The sequence below is a fragment of the Cynoglossus semilaevis genome, chromosome 15 (assembly GCF_000523025.1).
Source record: "Cynoglossus semilaevis isolate Cse_v1.0 chromosome 15, Cse_v1.0, whole genome shotgun sequence".
In the NCBI taxonomy this organism is placed as follows: Eukaryota; Metazoa; Chordata; class Actinopteri; order Pleuronectiformes; family Cynoglossidae; genus Cynoglossus; species Cynoglossus semilaevis.
Window position 1 is genome coordinate 1,277,349 of NC_024321.1, and position 20,667 is coordinate 1,298,015.

A 20,667-nucleotide genomic window follows, 5' to 3' on the forward strand; every position below is an offset into this window, starting at 1 on the left:
GGAACACTGTATATACTTTATAGAGAGCTACTCGTGCTGTGTAATATTTATTTTCAATCTCAACTTGAACAAATTAACTCAACAAGCTTTCTTTGCCTGAACTCTTACAATATGTAGTATAATATTTCAGACATATATATATATATATTTTTTTTTTTTACGCCTGCATAAACAATATGCTGCGTCACCTTCCGCTACAATGGCGCCGCCCGAGTGGCCGCTAGTTGCAGCAACTCCATCTTTCCTACCCTGTTTCTGTGTGTTTAGAAGTGGTGTTTTTAAGACCTCCCACAACTTACTACGTCACTTAAAAAAAAAAAAAAAATTAACACTTACTATACTATACTTCCTAACGCAAACTATTTAATAGCGTACACGATCTGCGATCCGCCTAGCCGCGACTCCATTGTTTACACTCACGAATGCAAAACATCTGTGCTCCTCAACCAGGGACCGGACATCCCGACTGAGCTGAGAAGAAAGAGGAGGGAACGTAGATCTGGTGTTATGTGTCGGGCCAAGATGGATGAGCTCACGGCGCTGACCCGGCTGCGGCGGGAATACCGAGAGTGCAGCGTGATGTGGTCCACTGAGACGTGTGTGTCACAGCTGCAGACAGCTCACCCTCAATCCCTAATTCTTATCTCTGGGGACTTTAACAACTCTTCTCTCTCCTCCTCTACCCCCCTCCCCCCCCTCGCTGTCATACCAGGGACAATAAAACACTGGATTCAATGTATGCAAACATTAACGATGCATACAACTCTTCTTCTCCTCCTGCAATGGCACTGCGTTCCCACAGGGAATGCACTCCCCACTTTGGAAACCTGATGACAATCTACATGTTTACAGACCAAAAAGTTTTTGGCTTGTCCGTTCATCACTGCAGAAGTCCACCTGTGAAAATGGCAGGGTTTTTTCACTCTTCCAGGGTAAATATCTCATGAACACAGCGGCGCGTGAGAATCGCTACTAATCATCACACACTCAGCCGTAAATGCAGAAGCTGCAACATTTTCTCTGGTCAGACCAGTGGCTCGAGTGAAAAAGATGCAAATTTTCTAAATGCTGATCTTGGGCGTTTTACTCAGCTCACGTTCTCAGATGTATTACTAAAAAAAAAAAAAAAAAAAAAAAAAAAACTCTAAGTATCTACAGACGAGCCATTTCCTGTTTTCAACCTTCACTGAGCTCCATCCTTCTTTCATCTCCTGCCTCTGACCTAATGACCGGTCTAAAACGGTTCTTAAGCTCCAAGAGGGAGAGGAGTTAAAGGGAAGAAGCGGGAGGATTCAGGCTGAATACGTTTGCTATAGATCATATGTGTCAAACTCAAGGCCCGGGGGGCCCAATGTGGCCCGCCAGGCCATAAACTCAAGGCCCGGGGGCCCAAATGTGACCCTTCAGGCCAATTTTTTGTGGCCCGCGGGAGCCTTGCAGCAGAGTTCATTAACCTATGAAATGAATTTTTTTTTTTTATTACACAGCAATGAAGAATATTTGTAACTTGAATAAATAATAATCAATTGCAGAAACATGTATTAGTCTGTTATGGAGGAGCTACATCTATACCAGACTATATTCTGTTTGTATCAAAGTCTGAATGACTTTTATTTTAAAATATTGCCAGATTATCATCAAATAAAGTAAGTAAATGGAATTTGTTTTTGACTGAAGTTAATTAGAATTTTTTTCATTTTTTCAAATGACCAAATGACCATATGGACTGGTACTGGTCCGCGAACCAGGGGTTGAAAATTAGTTTGACACGCCTGCTAAAGATACAATAATTCAAGCATAAAAAAAAAACTACAATTTCAGGGATTATGGCTGTGTTGAATTTCTCTCTAAAATGAAGAGAATCTTGTTCAGTCTGAGCAGAAACAAACACTTAACCTTGTAAAGAGCCTGTCGTTTGCGTTCTGTGACGTAATTCATCAGGGAATCCCTTTATAATTTAATCATCCGATCGCAGGTTTGACTGTTTGACGTCAATGACCAACTGTCCAAATCCACATCCGAACTTTACCCAACCGTCCAGTATATTATCCAGAGCATCGTAAAGATTCTAACTGCGTTCGTCAATAAATCAACTGAAACATGAGAGGTCGGTATTTACCCAGTGGTGAAGACGTGATGGACGTGGCTGCAGGATCCGAGCCTTCCTGAATCCAGCCAACACCTGCTGAGGGGTCGGGGTGTGGGGATGGAGTTCCAGATGTTGAGTAACGAAAGCAGCAGGAACAAAGATACTCCTCAGACGTCTACAGGAACCTTCAAATGAAAGGAACAAGGAACATGTAAATTTTCTATTGATACCGGAGTAACAGTCTCAGTCCTGGTCAATTCTGTTCCTCCCAAAACCACCACTGCAGACCAGGAGTAGGGATTTTTGGGAGTTTTTTTTTTTTTTTTTTTTTTTTTTTCCCCCTCAAAAAAACTGACACAGTGTGATAAACGAAAACACGATGGTCAGGTTTTCTCAGCAGACCTGAATGGAACCAGAACTCTGGCCCTGACCGTTAGGCTGTTTATCATCAACAGACAGCACTCACAGGTTTGGAGGAGAACAGAAGAGAGTCCTGACCACAGGGAAGAAACCGGCAGCGCGGGGATGAATGCCAATGAGTTCCCTCTCTTCCTCCAGCACTTTTTATTACCGCTCCAGCAGCACAGAAGTGATTCTCTACCTGACACCCCGGCAGCAGGGCCCCTGCAGGTCTGATACAACTGATTCCCAGCATGACATTCGGAGTGCTAACCACATTTTAATGCATTCTGTTCTGGCCCGGAACCAGCAAGGGTGCAGCAAAGAACATAAGACACCCAGACAGGTTCAGAAGGGGTTTTGGTTTTTTTTTTTGTCAGCAAACACATCAGCTCAGAAAATCTACCACATTTCCAATAAACTTGAAGACGCTGCAGTGCAGAGGCTGGCAGGAAAGAAAGAAAGAAAAAAAAAACCCAGTTCCTTAAAGAACCGTTCCAAACGCTTATAAAAGTTTAATGGAGTTCAGGAGAGGGAAACAGCACACAGAAGGAGAAAAAGCTGAGCTCATGATCTGATAAAAAAAACAGTTCCTCGGTGCTACTTACAGCCTGGACGTTGGTTAATGAACGCAATTAAACTTTATAAACGGTAGTTTCTGATATTCAGATCAGCTCAGTTGGCCGTCCTGTTTGATGCAAGCTCTCAAACAGGACGGTCCAATTTGTGCGTTGGAGGGTGCAGCCGGGACAGTTCGCCAGACGATGGTCAATTTATAGAACATTCCTACGCAAATTATTCGCTTTACGTTTCACTCCTCGTCCAAGAGGCTTCTACAGTTCTGACTAACTGCTGGGAAGTTTCTGGTATTTAATCCCAGAGAGGCTGAGCACCTCAAAGAGATGGTCGTTAGAGAGCAAAGAGAGTAAGGGAGACGTTGGTTGGATACCGCATGAGGTACCTAACATGGCTGGGTGCCCCTTGGAGTCTGTCTTACGTTGGTATCTAAAAGAGGTCAGAGTTTCTCCAGGTTACTGTAACTTAGACGACTTCCTTACAGCAGATACCTTTTTCGAACCATCCGTTCACCCAAACATAATCGGAGCCATAGATTGCGCCCACAATTTAGAGGCTATTATTGAGACTCACCGTAAAACAGGACGACAGGACAAGTAATTTTTGTTTCTAAATTTTCAAAAGACGTTTGGAATTTCACCAACACAGACTTGTGGTGAAACGGAAAACAATCCATTCCTGCATTCTTAAAGGGGTTGCTGCTACCATATACGGTCATCAAGAAAGTTTTCCTGAATGAAAACGACCCTAACCGTGCGATCAAATTTCAATCGTAGGACAGAATTCAGAACCTTTTCTTTGCACGGTTTGATGAACGAGGCCCCAGGAGTGATCAGTCCAGGCTGATATTCACACATAGTGAACAAATCCCCAGCTGAAGGTCTAGGTTACTACTTTTGTTTCTGCCAAGTTGTCAAACAAAAAGTTCCAGAAGGGCGAGAAGGTAAAAAAAAACGTCATTTCTGACACCGACACACCAACAATGTGACAATAATACCCTAACTCCCCGTGTCTCCCAGCTCTCCCGAGGCCACGTTGGTCGAGCGCTGACCCCAGAGCGCTTAACTGCTTCAAACAACAACATTTTTAAAAAAGAGTTTGTCCGAGGTCCCGCAGGACACTTGGCTGTCAACACATCTCTCTTTCTCCACGGGGCAGCCATCGCCCGGAGCTGTTTTCCTACATCCATCTGCCAGTGTTTTCCCTTCAGCACATGAGTTGGAGAGTGTGGACGAACAGCTGCGGAGATTTAAACACCACAATGAATGAAAACGTTGGGGGGGAAAATGAATCCATATCCAAAACACTGACCTCCACCCAAACAGAGATGATACTTGATAAAAAAAAAACAGAGTCCAAGAATAAAAATATTTACGTGTAACTACTGGAGTGACCTGTAGTTCTTGTTCAAAGTGGAAAGATATAAATACAACTAAAATAATTACATTATTTCGTGCTAAATTCTCTGCATTTGATGGAAGCTTTTTTTTTAAATCTATAGTTAATATACTGTATATGCAAATATATATTAAAAATTTGGTTTTATATTGGATTTATATACATGCATATATGCATATATATGGTATGTTTATTATTAAGATAGTTACGTTATTATATTTTATTCAATTTTTTGTATATATTTTGTATACATACAAATATATTTTGTATTTTATATAACATCTCCATGTTGACCATATGTCTATTATTATTATTATTATTATTATTATTATTGTTGTTGTTGTTGTTGTTGTTATTTATGATTATTATTATCAATATTTCTATTATTATTATCACTTAATAAGCACAAATCCATATATTTTTATGTTGTCTGTGTGCATTATTTATGTCAAATAAAATTGATTTGTTAAAAAAAAATGTATAGGTCATGGTGGGAAGGGTTAGAGGTTCAAAATTCAAAATTTCATTTTTTTAAATTTTATGCACAGAACAGCTGTTTAACACCAAGATAAAAAATGTCAAGTTGCTCGAGAGTAAAACCGGTGATAGTGAGGAAGATCCATAAGAAACGACAGTGAACCAAAAAAAAGGAATGGAGTATGAAGAAAACGAGCATGACCAAGAGAAATTCTGGAAAGCCCAGGCTACAGAAATAGAAAGTGAGAACAGAAGAGTGAAAATCCTAGTGAGGGCTCCAGCTGATAGACAGAGGTGAGTGTGGTGAAAAGGTGTCTTCAGCAGTCACACTCACTCTTAAAAGCGTGTCAGGAAACCCTGATGCATGTGTCAGCACATCACCGCGATACTGAAGTCTAACCCTGAAAATGTACAGAAGCTCTGCAGAGTTTCAGAGTCAGGGAGAAGAATTCAAACTTCATACCCAAAAAAAAAAAACTGAACTGAAAAGAGTTACTCATGGCCTTTAAAAAAAACAAAGAAAAAACACTTCTTGTGAATTTTTCATCCAATCATCTAATGTATGTTTTATTTTGAATGGATTTGAGGAATCTCAATCAACTCCGTTACATAGGGACCCTATCATTCAGTTCCTGTGAATACACAAAGCAACTGTGCAACTCCCTCTGACCGTCTCTGATCTTTACCACCGGCGCTCTTAAAAGCAATTTTGCAACAGCAACGTCTGATCAGCGTTACTGACATTTAATGACTAGGAGCTAGCGAAAAAACCAATCAACATCTGCCTCTGAATCTGACACGAAACTTCACAAGCTTCAGCGGATGATTAAACTATGTTTCAGTCTCCGAGTCCAGAAAAGAAAAAAAAAAGAAAGAAAAAAAAAGCTGATCCTTAACATTAAATTAAAGTTTGGTGATTACCAAGAGTGTTTAATAATTGATATCCGCAGCCACCGCCTCGGTTTTTCCCGTGGGACTCTGGAGAGTAATTTTGCAGCTCGGCTGCAGTTCTGAGAGTGAACTTCAAACATGTACATTTATTACTGCTGCTCATTTATCCAGCCACACATGACGGTTCTGCCCTTCAGAGACTCTCCTGAGGCTTAAATGTTAACATTATTTTCAGTCTATTGACCCTGAAAAACCATACAGGCTCTGAGTGATGATGAATGATTGTTTTCATTCTGTGTAATATTTGTATTCAGAGACATAGCTATGAAACCTAACTGCTACTAATGAACCTTAACAATAAGTTTATTAAAGTTACAGAATCCGTTTAAATAATAACAGCTGTACTATGAAATACAAACCGTTTTCTTTGCAGAACACGTTTTTGCTCATCGTATTTTCCGCACTATGAGTCGCACTTTTTTTTATCATCCTTTGGTTGGGTTTGCGACCTATGCTCGGGTGCGACTTATATATTAAAATATATAATTTCACGTTTGTTATTTTCACACTGACAGCCGCTAGAGGGCACTCTAGGCTTGTGTACCAGTATCTGCTACTCCTGTAACAAGGAAAATTACATGTTCGTTATTTTACACTCACGGCCGCTAGAGGGCACTCTAGCTGGTTGGTGCGACATTTTTTTGGCTTGTGCGACCTATATGGTGCGACATTTTTTTGGCTTGTGCGATCTATACTCTGGAGTGACTTATATTCCGGAAAATACAATACTCACGTGACCTTTTATTTGCAGAACTGGAATAAGAAATCTAATTCTAAATCCAATATAAATCCAACAACTGATCTTCACAAAGATCCAGACTTCAAATTCTACAAAAAAAAATCCTCCAACAACCTAGAGTGCAAATAAGAACAATGAAATAATAACAATGTGAGATTGAGGGGAGACTCAAGACAGAAGGAGACAGACATGTCCAAACATGTCTCTGCTATGCTCTGTTCTCATATAAAAAAAAATCATTAGGTATAAATGTATTTTTTATGAAGCTACATTAAGACCATTCGGGGCGGAATCAATAAATGCGTTTCAGTTTTAGTGCCGCTCTCTGACACAGCCGCGGATCTTCTTACACCCCTTCTTAAAGGTCGTTCGGGTCAAAATTCTCAGTGCTCTCCGTCGAAGATGACGACACTCAGGGTGGAGAAGCAGTTTCATCGGGTCCATTATCTGAGAGAGGCTGCTGCCGTAATGGCTTTTCTCCGGACACTGGTCGATGCTTATCTCCTCTGCTGATGCTCCGCAGCGCAATGCACTATTTCAAGACTGTTTTGACCTGAAACCTGAGATGATGACAGTTAATGCTGGATTCATCCTGTTCTGCCGTAGAGGAGACGGGAACAAAAGAAAATCATTCGCCTGCACCCCGACCTCCTACTACTTCGCCAAACACCTTCTCGTCCTTCTTCGTCACATCCATCAATCTCTGAGCACCCTGCGTCCAATGTGGGCATCATCGAAATATGAACTCAGAGTACAAACTCTGAAAAGGCCAAGATGGTGAAGGCAGCGAAGAGCATATAAGAATCTGTCACTCACTTGCAGTGAAAAGGCACTGCAGTAAAGTGTGGGAGGACGAACATTAACAACAGCAGCAGCGATTTGAAATGCCGAGCATCATCAAGGTCCTTAAACATCATCTCCTTCTGCATGTCTTTATGTCTGCACTTAAATAACTGTCGGCACTCGACAAATGCGAGTCATGATCTTCATGCGGTTTTCTGGTCCCGATGAAAACGACAAATGCGAGTCATGATCTTCATGCGATTTTCTGGGCCTGATGAAAACTGAAAACTCTGCTATTTACACCCAGGTTAATTCAGTCATTTACACAGCACGCCTGTGGATATCAATTGCGGTGGCGATGTTATGAACTGCAGTCATCTGACGCTAGTCTAATTACATTAGATTATTTTCAAAGAAATATGTTACTAACCAATTTCATTGTTCTTAATTAGAGATGTCCGATAATGTCAGCCAACCGATATTATCGGTCGATATTAGCATAAGTATGTAATATCGGTAAGAATCATTCTCGAATTTTCCTCCAGTAATGAAAATCCGATAACACGATCCCTGAAAGTGAGCAAATGGCTGCACATATCGGTATTGGTTGATAAGTCTTTGGACGTTATCGGCATGTCGGATATCGGCAAAAAGTTAATATCTATTGATAATAGTTTGTGCGTGAAATTAAAGAGTTGGTTGTCAGAATCCAGATCTTGCTCAGTGATATGGTTTCCCTTTAGATGAAAAGAAGTTTAAATTTTTAGCAGCAGAGCACAGGCAGAGACCAGAATCAGAGAGACTTGTCCTTATTCGGAGAAAACCAGGCGTCTTTATCTTACAACACGACAAGATCAGAGTCCGCAGACAAAGTCTTCGGAATCCAACTGTGAAGAACGAGGACAGAAGATCAAGAAGAAGCTTCAAAAGCACAAGAGGATGGAAAATGGAGGGTTTTTCTTTTTTCTTTTTTTTTTTGCTCCATAAAATATATCTGCCCATTCAGTCAAGAAAGTTCTGTGTTGATCTTCATATTTACATCTAGCTTTTCGCTCTTCAGAATTCGTGGCGAATCTGTCAGTCGCTACTTAGTGCTTGTCCAGGCGGTAATCGCTGAGCTGCAGCCGATGGGATTAAGGTGACGTTTCGTCAACTCGGTCGTAAATCGTACGCCACGGCATGACAGACCGAAACATCTACGAAGGTGTGGTGTTCGAGAGCTTTGGAAGAAGCATGAAGACAGAAGGCAACGTCGGGAATTGTAGACTCCAAAGAAGCATTGTGCATCAAATGAAACACACAACGCAGCATTAGTTAAATTAGGTAAATGCGGAAATCACCAGAAAAGACAAAGGACATCACCTGTCTCCTCTACTTTTACATCAATAATTTTCATGTCCTTTTTTTTTTTATAGCATCTTCTCTTGGCACCTGCCTTCACCTGGCACCTCTATCTCGACCATCCTTTATCCTGTATATCCAATTACTCCCTTTCAAAACAAGTAAAATCCTCTCACGTTCCACTCTCTAAATTGAGCCATTGTCTCTGAACCATACGTCATAGCAGGTCTCACCACTGTCTTACAGATTTTCTTACTGCTTCCTTCAACTTTGCTGCTATTCTTCCATCCATTTCACCCTACCCGTACCTTTTACTTCACCTCTTCTACGCACTCTCCATTACTCGGGATGGTTGACCTCAAGTACTTGACCTCATTAACATTTACTACCTCATTTTTATGCCGCTTTATCTTTCCACTCGCCTCACTCTCTTTTGAATATATTACATCTTGCTCCTGTTTCCCTTCATTCCTCTCTGCTCCGAAACAACCTCCACCTCCACCTCTCCAGGCTGCCGTCAACCTGCTGATAACCTCAGCAAACAAGAAGGAGCTCAGAGCTGATTCCTGATGTAACCCTCACTCATTTAGCACACCTCAATACTCTCAGAGCTGATTCCTGATGTAACCCCCACTCATATATCACACCTCAATACGTGACATTTCATTCTTCCTTTGAACTTTACTAGCACAACTAGTCTTCCAGACTTACTGTTAAGTAAGTAACTAAGTAGTACTATTAATATCTACTTATAACCACATCATGATAACTCACTCACCTTTTCAAACAAAGTCCGCTTTTAAGTCGTCTTCCTGATCTTGTGCAGTCCCTGCCATTCTAAAGAGGGAGAACGTTACAGTCATTATTTACAGTAGAGAGTGGATTTTTATTAAAGAGACAGGATGGTGTTAAATACCCAGGTCAATTCATTCTCCTCACTTGCTCCAAAGTAATTCCCCGAAACTTTCTGAGAATGCACTTGCTCCCATCTGTCCTCAGCACTCTCTCATTTATCTCATTTATATACTGCTTTAAATACTCTCTCCATCTTTGCATCACACTATCCCTACAAACTATCTTTTACTAACCTGCCGTGCTGAACATCATTTCAAGGTCTTTTCTCCACGTTTTAGCTAAATAGATCCCTCTTTCCTTGATGTCTAAGGTATCTCGCGAGTGATCTATCCATCTCTCTATCCATCTATCTATCGATCGATCTATCTGTCTATCTATCCATCTATCTATCTATCTATCCGTCTATCTATCTATCGATCGATCTATCTATCTATTGATCTGTCTATCGATCTATCTGTCTATATATCGATCTATCTGTCTATCCATCTATCTATCTATCGATCGATCGATCTATCTATCTATCTATCCATCTATCTATCTATCTATCCATCTAGCTATCGAGCGATCTATCTGTCTATCTATCTATCCATCTATCTATCTATCTATCCGTCTATCTATCTATCTATCCATCTATCTATCTATCTATCCGTCTATCTATCTATCTATCTATCTCACTGCCCTCTTGGCTGTTACTGTCTTCTTGCCTCATCTTTCTGACTATATTGGTATTGGCAGATACTCCAAGTTGCAGTATCAGTCCTGGTATCGGACAAGAATATGTTTGTATCGAGCCATCCCTGATAATAATAATAATAATAATAATAATAATAATAATAATAATAATAATAAGTTTGTGTATAAATCTGAGTATGTGTTCTATCAATAATTTACCCATTCTGTCTCTCTCTCTCTCTCTGTGTGTGTGTGTGTGTGTCCCTCTCATTGAGAGCAGTTCTATAAACACATGAAGTGGAGGAGGCTCAATGACACTAGATCTCTGCACCTGCCGTCCCCCGTCCCCACTCATTGTCTCGTTTTTTCACTTCACTGATGAATATTGAATTTTCAATATAAGAGATTAATATACATTTGGATTTAAAAAACGCCACCTCATTGTCCTTAACTGTTGAAAAAAAAATTGTTTTTTTTCATAGAATAATTGCTGACTCCTCCTTGTGTCTTTTAATTACAGTCTGGTTTGAATTCAGGAACACCGTCCACAATAAGCTGTGCCCTCATAACGCCCACGTGTTGTTCTCTCTCCTCCCCGGTCTCAGACCTCTGCCCCAGAACCTGGCGTCTGCACCACTGCGCTGACATTCAGATGTTATTTACAGGGAGCAGGTCTATCCAGGTCAGCACTTATCCTCCATTTCCTCTGATACATTTCTCTCAGATTCTGTGTTTTTTTTTTTTCTCTTAGCAGGGGCTGGTGCTGCCAGAGTGTGTTACAGAGAAGAAAACGGTGAGAGAGGCGGAAAATTAAAGGTGACGTTCTCAGTTTTCACACTTACATTAGAGAAGTTAGTGAACGGCTTCAGGCGGTTTCTGTACTCTTTGAAGGTGCGATGAGATGAAGCTCAGTTCATATTCCTGTTTCTCCTAAATAACAAACACAACGGAGAAAGTCCTCGAGGCAAACAATGATATTCACAATTTGATACTGATATTTAAAGTAGCTGATAAAACATTCAGGTAAACAAACATCCATATAGAGACGGTAATGAGGATCGTAGATGGACTGGCTCCAGAAATGAATAGAAAACACGAACATTTGTAGATACGAACAACCGCTGACTGATGTCCATAAACGTTCGCAAAATGCCGTTCGCAAGTTAGTATTGTGAACCTCGTGCCACATCCGACTAGTTCCCCTTTATGCCGCAACGCACGCCAAGCACTACGCTACAAACCCCGCATCTTCAACAATCATCTCCCTCATCTCGCCCGGTTCGTTCTTGCACGTGTCTCTGTGAGCGTCTCAGCGAGTTAGGATTCGTACCCCCTTGGATACCTTATTGTTTACACACAAGTTAGCCTTATTCATCATGGCTGATAAAGCAAAGGCTAGTGCTAGCAGTAGTGGCAAAAAGCATCTCCAAAGAAATCTCCCGCGACGATTTCTCCGATGACAACTTCGCCTCTCACCAACAAATACTCCTCCTCCTCCTCCTCCAAAAATACAGGAGATCTTCGGTTTATCTCTTTAACCTACCGCGTTTCGTGGTTATGTCTACGTCATTCCGACGCAGGTGTTGAAACAAATTTGACACAGGAACAAGTTGGCAAGCGGAGCGGACGAATACGTCGCCAAGTGGCGATACACGCAGAAGACGGATTTGTAGGCCATACACTGGATTGTGTTTCATTCACTTTCTTTCATTTGCGTTGTTTTTTTTTGGGATCTTTTTGCCCTTCGTTATGGCTACCAAGTGTTAGTCAGACTCTTCTGATGTTTTTATGTCCTAGATTATGATGTTACCACTGTGTTAGCGTAGGAGAGTGACAACGGTACTTATGCACAGTACGTGGGTTCTGAGGTACTGTGGAAATCGAGGTGAGTACGTCGAGCCGTAGGGATGACATTCTAATGTAAGCCGAGGATCCCGGTATAAAAAAAATCTGGCCGTGTTTCTTCTGCCTTCATTTGCTCTGTTGCAATGTGAAGGATGGAGTGTGTACATGAATAGATTCTTAACTAAAATCAGAGCAGAAAAGTGTATGTAAATGAAACTCTAAAGTACATAAACATGTTTTGTTTTTGTTTTTTTCTTCTGGTGTTTGTTTTCCCCGCAGCTCTTTGCTTGTGACATTTGTCACTTGATTGTTTCTCCTGGAGCTGAATCCCCGACTCACATCCAAAGTAAATTAACTTTTACGTCCTAATGACAAATGTAATCCTGCTGCCGCCGCGCCAACAACGCATTCATATTTGATAAGACTGGGAGTATTTTACACTTCAAAGCCGGCAGTAAACAAACATAGACTTTTTCACAAAGCGGCAGAAGGAAGTGAGGCAGCTGCTAATGGTCTGAAAATCCACACAAAAGCATTCAGATTTGGATTTTTTGAAACAAAAAAAAACCCCAGTAAGAAAGCAATGAAGGGACAAAGTCTGTAGTGAACGGTGAGAAAGGAAAAACAAATACTCCAGAAATTCTCTTTGAAATGAGCCTTTAGGGCAGACGAATTAAAGATGAGCGGGAACCAATCAGCGTCCGCAGAGGGAAAGACTGTAATTGAATCTCGTTGCTGCGTGTCCTCCGTCATGAATAAATGTCATTAATAAGACAAAAGATAATTATTAAGATGAATAATATGAATTAATAAATGACAAAAAAAAATGAATAGTGGGATCTTGTGGCTATGACACACATTCACAAAGTGTTTTGACGTTGCTTCGACGATGGCCGGGACCAAAGCAAATGGAGAGACTGTGATGCTGAAAATCTATTTCTGCAGAGACTCGGTCTCTTTTTCTGATCAATACGTGGAGTCACTGACAGGGAGTGGAGTTGACCGAGTCACCTACAAGATGAAGTGTCTGGTGTCAGCCCGTAGCTCAGCTGAGAATAGGCCGTATATAAGAAACAGACACAGTCATGTCGCTGCAGACTCCGGTGACTGGTGTCATTTATTCAGTCATTCAGTGGTTTTCTCTTCCCCTTGCCGTCTCAGGGTTTCGGAGGGGAGGGGGGGGGGGGGGGGGGGGCATCACCCTCAGTTTCAAGTCAAACAACCAGTCAACCTCCACTCTACATCTCTGCCGGTGAAAAGTGTTTTCCCCTAAATAGGATCGTCTTCTACAAACTAATATCGTATTTGGCTTTGGAAGACCTGGAACTAGCTGAAAAAATGATGTTTCCCATAGAATAAAATAAAAAAAACATATGAATTTTACAAAAAAAATATATTCTAAGCCAGCAGAAGAAAAATAGCTGAATAAAGGAATAAATGAATAAAATAAATGAATTAAAATAAAATAATTAAAATGTATTATTGATATTTATTAATATTATTTTTTAAAACATCACTTTTATCATACTGATTCATTTTCCCAGTATTTACCTAAGGGCCCAGCAGCTAATATTTCTGCCTTACACACAGAAGGTCAAGGGTTTGATTCTCATTAGACCATCAGAACTTAAACTGGTCGCGGCTCCCTGTGGATTTGGAAAATAAATGATCGAATAACTAATTTGAATGTGTTTTGATATGAGTTTTTTCCACTGTAATTCTACTGTAACATTAAAATAAAACCTGTTTTATTTCATTTTTATCTCTCAAAATACACAAAACACAGCGGCGTGTGCGCACTTTATCCCAACTCTTCAAACCCTGTGGTATGCCTTCAAGTTCAAAATGTTCAAAATGTTTTCGTTGCATGCAGATATAAAACGGATTTCTCTCTGTTAGCAGTTCATTGATTTCGTAAATGCAAAACACTACAGGTTTATACGACATAAAGGTTAAAAAAAAAAATCAAGGGACAGTAAAGAAACTAACTGGGTGAAAAAGTCGTTGTTGCTCCAATGTGGATTATGACTGAACGGAACCAAGGACAAGCATGTATGTGCAATTCCATGTGTGCACACTGTAGTGAAAACACACTGCAGGTTAGCATCACGTATTAGCATCACATTAGCGCCGCATGTGTGAGTGGATATTTAACTGGGTCAGAAACAAGACGTGCGCTCTCACATGCCTGATGAGCCTCTGGTGGTTTTAATGCCAGGTTCATTTATCCTGCACGGTCTGAGGATCAGCCCTCACTCATGGAGGAGGAAGAGGAGGAGGAGGAGGAGGAGGAGAGGAGAGGAGAAAGGTGGAAGAGAATATGGAAAGAATGAAAAAGAAGACACCTGCAGTCTTTTACTGTTACATTGTAGCGGTGAATATATTTGAACTCAAGTGGGTAGAGACGTCCGATAACATCGCCCGACCGATATTATCTGCCCGATACTATTAGCCCGATATTAGCATAATTGTAATATCAGTAAGAATCGTTAACGTTTTTTTCCTCCGATAATAATAATTGGCCATCATTTTATCTAAATTTAATTTTGGTTTAATTCCAATAACTCCAGATTTTTAAAAAAAATAAACCCAACAGCTCGGAGCAACATTCCTGGCAAACGAAAAGGTCAGTCTGATTGGAGAGAATTTTAAAGGTCGCAGCAGTGAAATAATCAAAACATCTAAACTTTAGTTTTTAGCTTCAGCTCTAACAATAGAAGAAAGAAAAAACTCGATCTTTACTCGGGATCCGTCGGAAAGAATCGCCGCAGTTTCAGCTGAAGTTCTGCCGTTTAAATGTCTGCTAACATTTGAGCAGGTCTCGGATGGATCTGCATAGCAATGAGAGTGAACTCCTAACTCTGCGGTTACCATAGGAACTCAGGAAGAGGAGGTGATGAAGACGGACTGTTGAAGAGCAAAGGAGCGGCAAGAAGAGGATTTATATTAAACACACTCAAAAACCTGAACAGATTTAAGTATTAATTATGAAGGATAACAACCATGATTTTTTTTTTGTTTTTTTTTTAAGCATGAGCATTTCTTTTTACAGCGGAGAAATCACCAAAATAAAAAGTGCCTCAGGCAGAATTTGAGACAGTCTCTGCATAAAAACCAGAGCTGGGGGCGATGAAGCTGATGTCTGCTGAACAGGACTGACTCTGAATTACTGAGTAACTCTGCTCACCTGGTATGTAAATATGAAGAAGTTCTCCAAATGAAACAATTTTGCAAGATAAATGTGAGAATAAAGCGAGCGTCAAAAATTAGCAGCGGTAGCTTTGGGTTGATTATCCTCATAACCACCAAGACTGGAATAACAGATCACCTGAAGCTCCAGCATATTTGTCAAAGGTGTCGAGGCTCGATTTGTTTTGTCAGAGGTGACGTGTGATCAATGATTTCACAAAGCTTCATTCACTACATCACTGCCTCGGCACGCGATTCGGTGCCATAAAAGGACGTGAATCAATGGCGGGATTCTTGGTGATTCTGTCAGACAGTGTAAGTCAGGGGTGAACAAATGCACAAACACCCCACGTTTGTGATGTTTTATCAAATTATATTCCATGAAACGTTGATATTTGCTCAAAAACTTGTAATTATTTGCATGAAAACAAAGGATGAAAAACATGGACTTTACATGTAATTATGTTATGATTATGGTGTAATTGATCTACGCATAGACTTAAGAAACATCGGTAGTGAGAGCTAGCAAACAAAAAAGGGACTCAGAACTGACCTCTGATGTAATCTGAACCCATCAGTCAATCCATACAATACACGTCCTGCACAACCCTCACATACTTCTCTGCCACTCCCCGACTGTCTCATACACAGTTCCTACTTGCCTCATCGCTCTGATCCTCCCACCATCTTCTAATGAATGATGTGTCCTGTATGTCTTGAGTCCACCACGGACTTTACTTGTCGTCTGTCCACTGACAGGACATCACACCTATCACCTGTTTTCCAATTTCCCTCACGATCTTAGCTGTCATTTCCTAGACTTCCGGTAGTACGTCTCTTCCCCAAAGGGCATCTCTCAACTTAACTCTAAACTCACCGCAATGCTCCTCCTTCCTTTGTTTCAACCACTTAATCTTCATCTCTGTTCAGTGTTCCTGATCTTGCTTTCTTTCTATCTATCTGCTCTCCTGAAAATGCTCAATATCTCCCCTTCTTTTTGGCGTCATGTCTGCCAGCCCTCGTCCCTAATGTAGCCTCTACACTTCTGGCCTCACTCATCCTTTTTCTGCCTCCTGACATGTCATCCCCTCTCTTCCTTGATGGCCCGATAATAGTCCTACTTCCATTAGCGCCCCGTTGGTAAACAGCATCAGAGGCAGTATTTGTTAACCCAGGCTACCATCAAACAATTATGGAAGACATTAACCTGAGTCATATTTTGGGGGGGGGTTTTACACTGGATTTCCTTCCTGATTACGTCTCTTGATTTTTTAATGGCCCTGTGAAATACCCGTAGAAATGTCCAATACCAAAACAAAAAGCCCAGAACGTACGTACAGAACAGAGTTCTCTAAAAAGGTATTGGTTGACCAAGGTTTCAACAAATGTATGCAGTATTTTTTTTTAACTTTAAGTCGCACTTTTTTCATCCTTTGGCTGGTTTTGCGACCTATACTCGTTTGTTATTTTCACACTGACAGCCACTAGAGGGCACTCTAGGCTTGCGTATTTGCTACTCCTTCACCACTGAATAGTTACATGTATATTATTTTTACAATTCTTGCACTGACCAACCACTAGAGGGTACTATACCTGGCAGGTATGATTAATATATGTTTTTTCTTCTTTAATATACATAATTTGGCTGGTGCGACTTATAGTCTGGAATAAGGTTCATTTGTATTTTTATGTCACTACTAATTCAATTCTGAAGCATCACAGATAAGTATAACTATGACATGTTAACATCAGGCCTTCGCCTTTTAAAGTGGCTAATGTCACTGCTACTGTGATTATCGGGTCACTTATCGGCAGACGACGTTAATCACAGCCTGTCACTGTTACGCCTGACTGAACTGTGGAGGCATTTTGAAAAAATGTTCATTAGAACAAAGATCATAGAAGGAAATGTTCATATCAAGCATGAATTCTTTATGATGTTTCTGTAATTAAATGAAGCTAAAAGTCACAGCAGCTGCTGCCTAAATTAACGTGAGTGAGAATACGGATTTTTAATAATAGTACACGTTTTTATTCAATCGAACAGATGTTAAAATTAAATCTAAATGTTCCCAAGACTAAGGCGTTTAATGAGTGGGAAACAGTTCTACATTAATTCACAGGAGCTGCTCAAAACATCTCTTAGCAGTTCCTGAATCTAGAGATAAAACCTTTTTTTATTTCATGGATAAAAAATCTCTCAGCTCAACAATGTTCTCCCCTTTTCTGAGGAAAGGAAGTGAGATGAAACAAAGATGGAGGACAGTCGAACTCTGCTGGGGTCACACTGTCACCTATCACATCCACCACATCTGAACATGTCACTAATAATTGGACCACATCAGTAGCATAGCAGCAGCCCCTGGGGTGACAGTGGAGTAGAGGAAACATCGCATTAGTCAGAGCAGAACTGGTTCTTCGGTACAATCTGATCTCTGCACAGGAAAAACTGCTGGAAAATAAAGAACTAACCCAAACCTAAAACTAAATCAGAAACAGAACCCATTCGTCAGGAAAAATCTGAATCCCTGCACGAAATATCTGCAAACATTTCAAGAACCCAAACCAGAATCAAAAAGGGTTCTGGTCTCTTATTCACAATCTACAAACACAACAATTACCAGTTAACAGTGCAGGACCAATCTGCAGAATCTCTGATCTGATGTTCCCTATTTTCTGGAGTATAAGTCGCACCTGTCAAAAAACGCATAATGAAGAAGATTGCATTTTTGGGGGGGGGATTTATTTTACAAAATCCGAGTGCAAGAACAGACTTTTCATCTTGAAAGGCAAGTAATAATAATAACGGAGGACACCAGGCGGAATAGGTGTACGGTATGCTAACGCCTTCCGCGGCTGTCGGCGTGAAAATGAAAGAAAAAGACTAAGGGAGTGTTGCCTGTGATTAATGGACTCTGCATCAAAGACGGCTTTGGACAAATGGGGACACCAAGAATTCCTGGGGAAATGTGGCTCCACAGGGACCAGGAGCAGAGGCTCGGTGTTAAACTCAGTGTTGCCATCCTGACCTTAATTGCTGTCAAAACATAAATCAAACCATTTGCGCATGTGGCTCTCTTATCCCTGCTCTCTACGGCTTCGGAAAATAAGTATCGAATATCTCATTTGGACCGTAATGTTGGAGATTATGCTGCTGTTGTGACGTTGAAATGTTGTATTTCGTTTTTGTCTCTCAAAATGCACATCAGTGCACATCAATTTATCTATAACTTGGAATGCCAATCGGGGAAATTCAAACGTATGCATTCAGAGTCCTGCCTATCTTTGAATCTACCTACGTACAGTATGTGCGCAGATCTTCTTTAGCATGAGCAATACTAAAAACAAAAATCATCCGTGGCTTTATTTGGCATTATTTGAGTTACGTTTGTTTAAGTTTTATTTATTTATTTTTAAGTAACCTTCAACCCAGCATCTCATTTTCAGAGATCAAAATGTTTTGGTTGCATGGAGAATCTGAATCCAGTTTTACTCTGTAGCAGTTCATTGATTTCATGGAGGCAACACACTATAGTTAGTATACCATAGCATAAAGGCAAAACAAATATATATATATATATATATGCAATATATGTTGCTCACACCACACTCTGCCTCTAGTCCGGTACTTCTCAAATAGTGGGGCGGGCCCCCCTGGGATGGCACGGTGAGATGCCGGAGGGGGGCTTCCAGTGGAATACGGCACAGACATACTAAGTGTACCACTGCTGTAATGGTTGAATGATAACAAGCCTCCAGTCACTAGGTGGCAGCAACACATACAGTACTTTGTACAGATAAAACTACATGTTATATAGTATTTCAATTCGCGGGCGTGTGGGTCAGGGGGGTGTCAAAACATTTCTGTCCTCAAGGGGGCGGGGGGGGGGGCGGGGGCATGACGGAAAACAATTAAGAACCACTGGTCTAGCCTCTAAAGATGTCACAGAGAAACAGAAGCATGAGCTCTTCGTCACTGCCAGCCAGACCTCCATCTCGCGTCAGTAAATTACCCACACAAAGATGTCTCGGGAGACAAAGTCCAGCAAGCAGCCCGTTTAATTTTAATAGCAAACGACGCCTTACCAGATACTTTATAACGGAGCCTGCGCCCTCCACAGCACAGAACATAGATCGCAGAGCGCAGATTTATAGAGGGAGAAAAACCGCTTTTCTATCAGCCCTCTTCACCCGATTGTAGCTTGTATCATTTCTCAGCACATGGTGGAAAGATAATTTAGAGGAGGCTGAAAGAGGTTTTTCATTTTATATGTCCACATTTACCACTACATAATATACATCAGGGGCAAAAAGAGAGCGAACAGAACTTGGTGTACAAAACGACTCGCACGTTCAAAAGGTGTTCTCCATGTGAGGAACATTCAGTCCAATTTAACACATCCTTTAATCTAGAGCTTCATCCATTCTCTGGATTGGAGGTTCCCAAAATGAGGGACACTATTCAAGGACGTGGCAAGGATGTTTTTCAATTACAATGGTTTCTTTATTTGCCCCACAGGGGGAGAACATGTAAACTCCATATAGAAAGACGGGGGATCAGATCAACGATCTTCTTTCTTCAAATGCGAGTGTTCTAACACCATTATTGAGGATGGAAAATCAGCCACTACGTAGTCAAGACTACGTGCTCATCGTCTAGACCAGTCAAGAGCGAAGTTTTTGACTCGCGGGCTACAATTGACCTAAAATTGAACAGGGGGGCCGGGACAGGAGCAGATAGATGGAGCCTTTGTGTGAACTAAAATAAATGACATGTAAAAGTCATGCATAAAGGTTTTATCATTTTCAACGCCATCTATTGGGGAAACGTGAGTATTGCAGAAAAAAGTCCAGAAAGAAGTACTAAATGATAATATGAATAAATGATAGAATTTGGACAAGTTTAGCGGGCCTTGGTTTGCCACTCCTGTAGGACTCACGCACACAACTGTAGTGACACACTACAGTTATTAGTCCTGATTAAAAAGAAAGCAGAGTAAAAAAAAAAAAAGAAAGCACAACAGTGCGGCTGTTGGTCAAGGACATGGATCGTCCTTTAGACACGCCTTCCTGAAACTCTTCAACTTGACAACAAAAAGATAGTCATAAATGAGGGCAGAGAGATCAGAGGTCAGAGGTCAGCAGTGATTAAATCAACACAGTACACTCAATGTCCTGCAGAAGGTCACCGAGGTAAGCGATAACTCTACGAGGACACCGCTGTTTTACTCACGGTCACACGATCTGACCTTCAGCTGGCCATCAGCTTTTCGTGTACAAAGGAAACCGACGTTTTCCGTCTCTAATTGAGTTCAGGGGGAAAGGTGTGCAGCGCTCTTCACTGCTTATTATC

General features: G+C 40.9%; 1 protein-coding gene across 1 annotated transcript in view; it reads right to left on the bottom strand.

Moving 5' to 3' along the window:
- The window catches only part of LOC112488207 (uncharacterized), a 38,934-nt gene that overhangs the window by 16,039 nt on the left and 2,228 nt on the right, over positions 1-20,667 (bottom strand). The window contains exon 2 of the mRNA XM_025063344.1: positions 2,120-2,274. Coding sequence (XP_024919112.1) covers positions 2,120-2,274 — 155 coding nt within the window. The remainder of the gene's footprint in view (positions 1-2,119; positions 2,275-20,667) is intronic.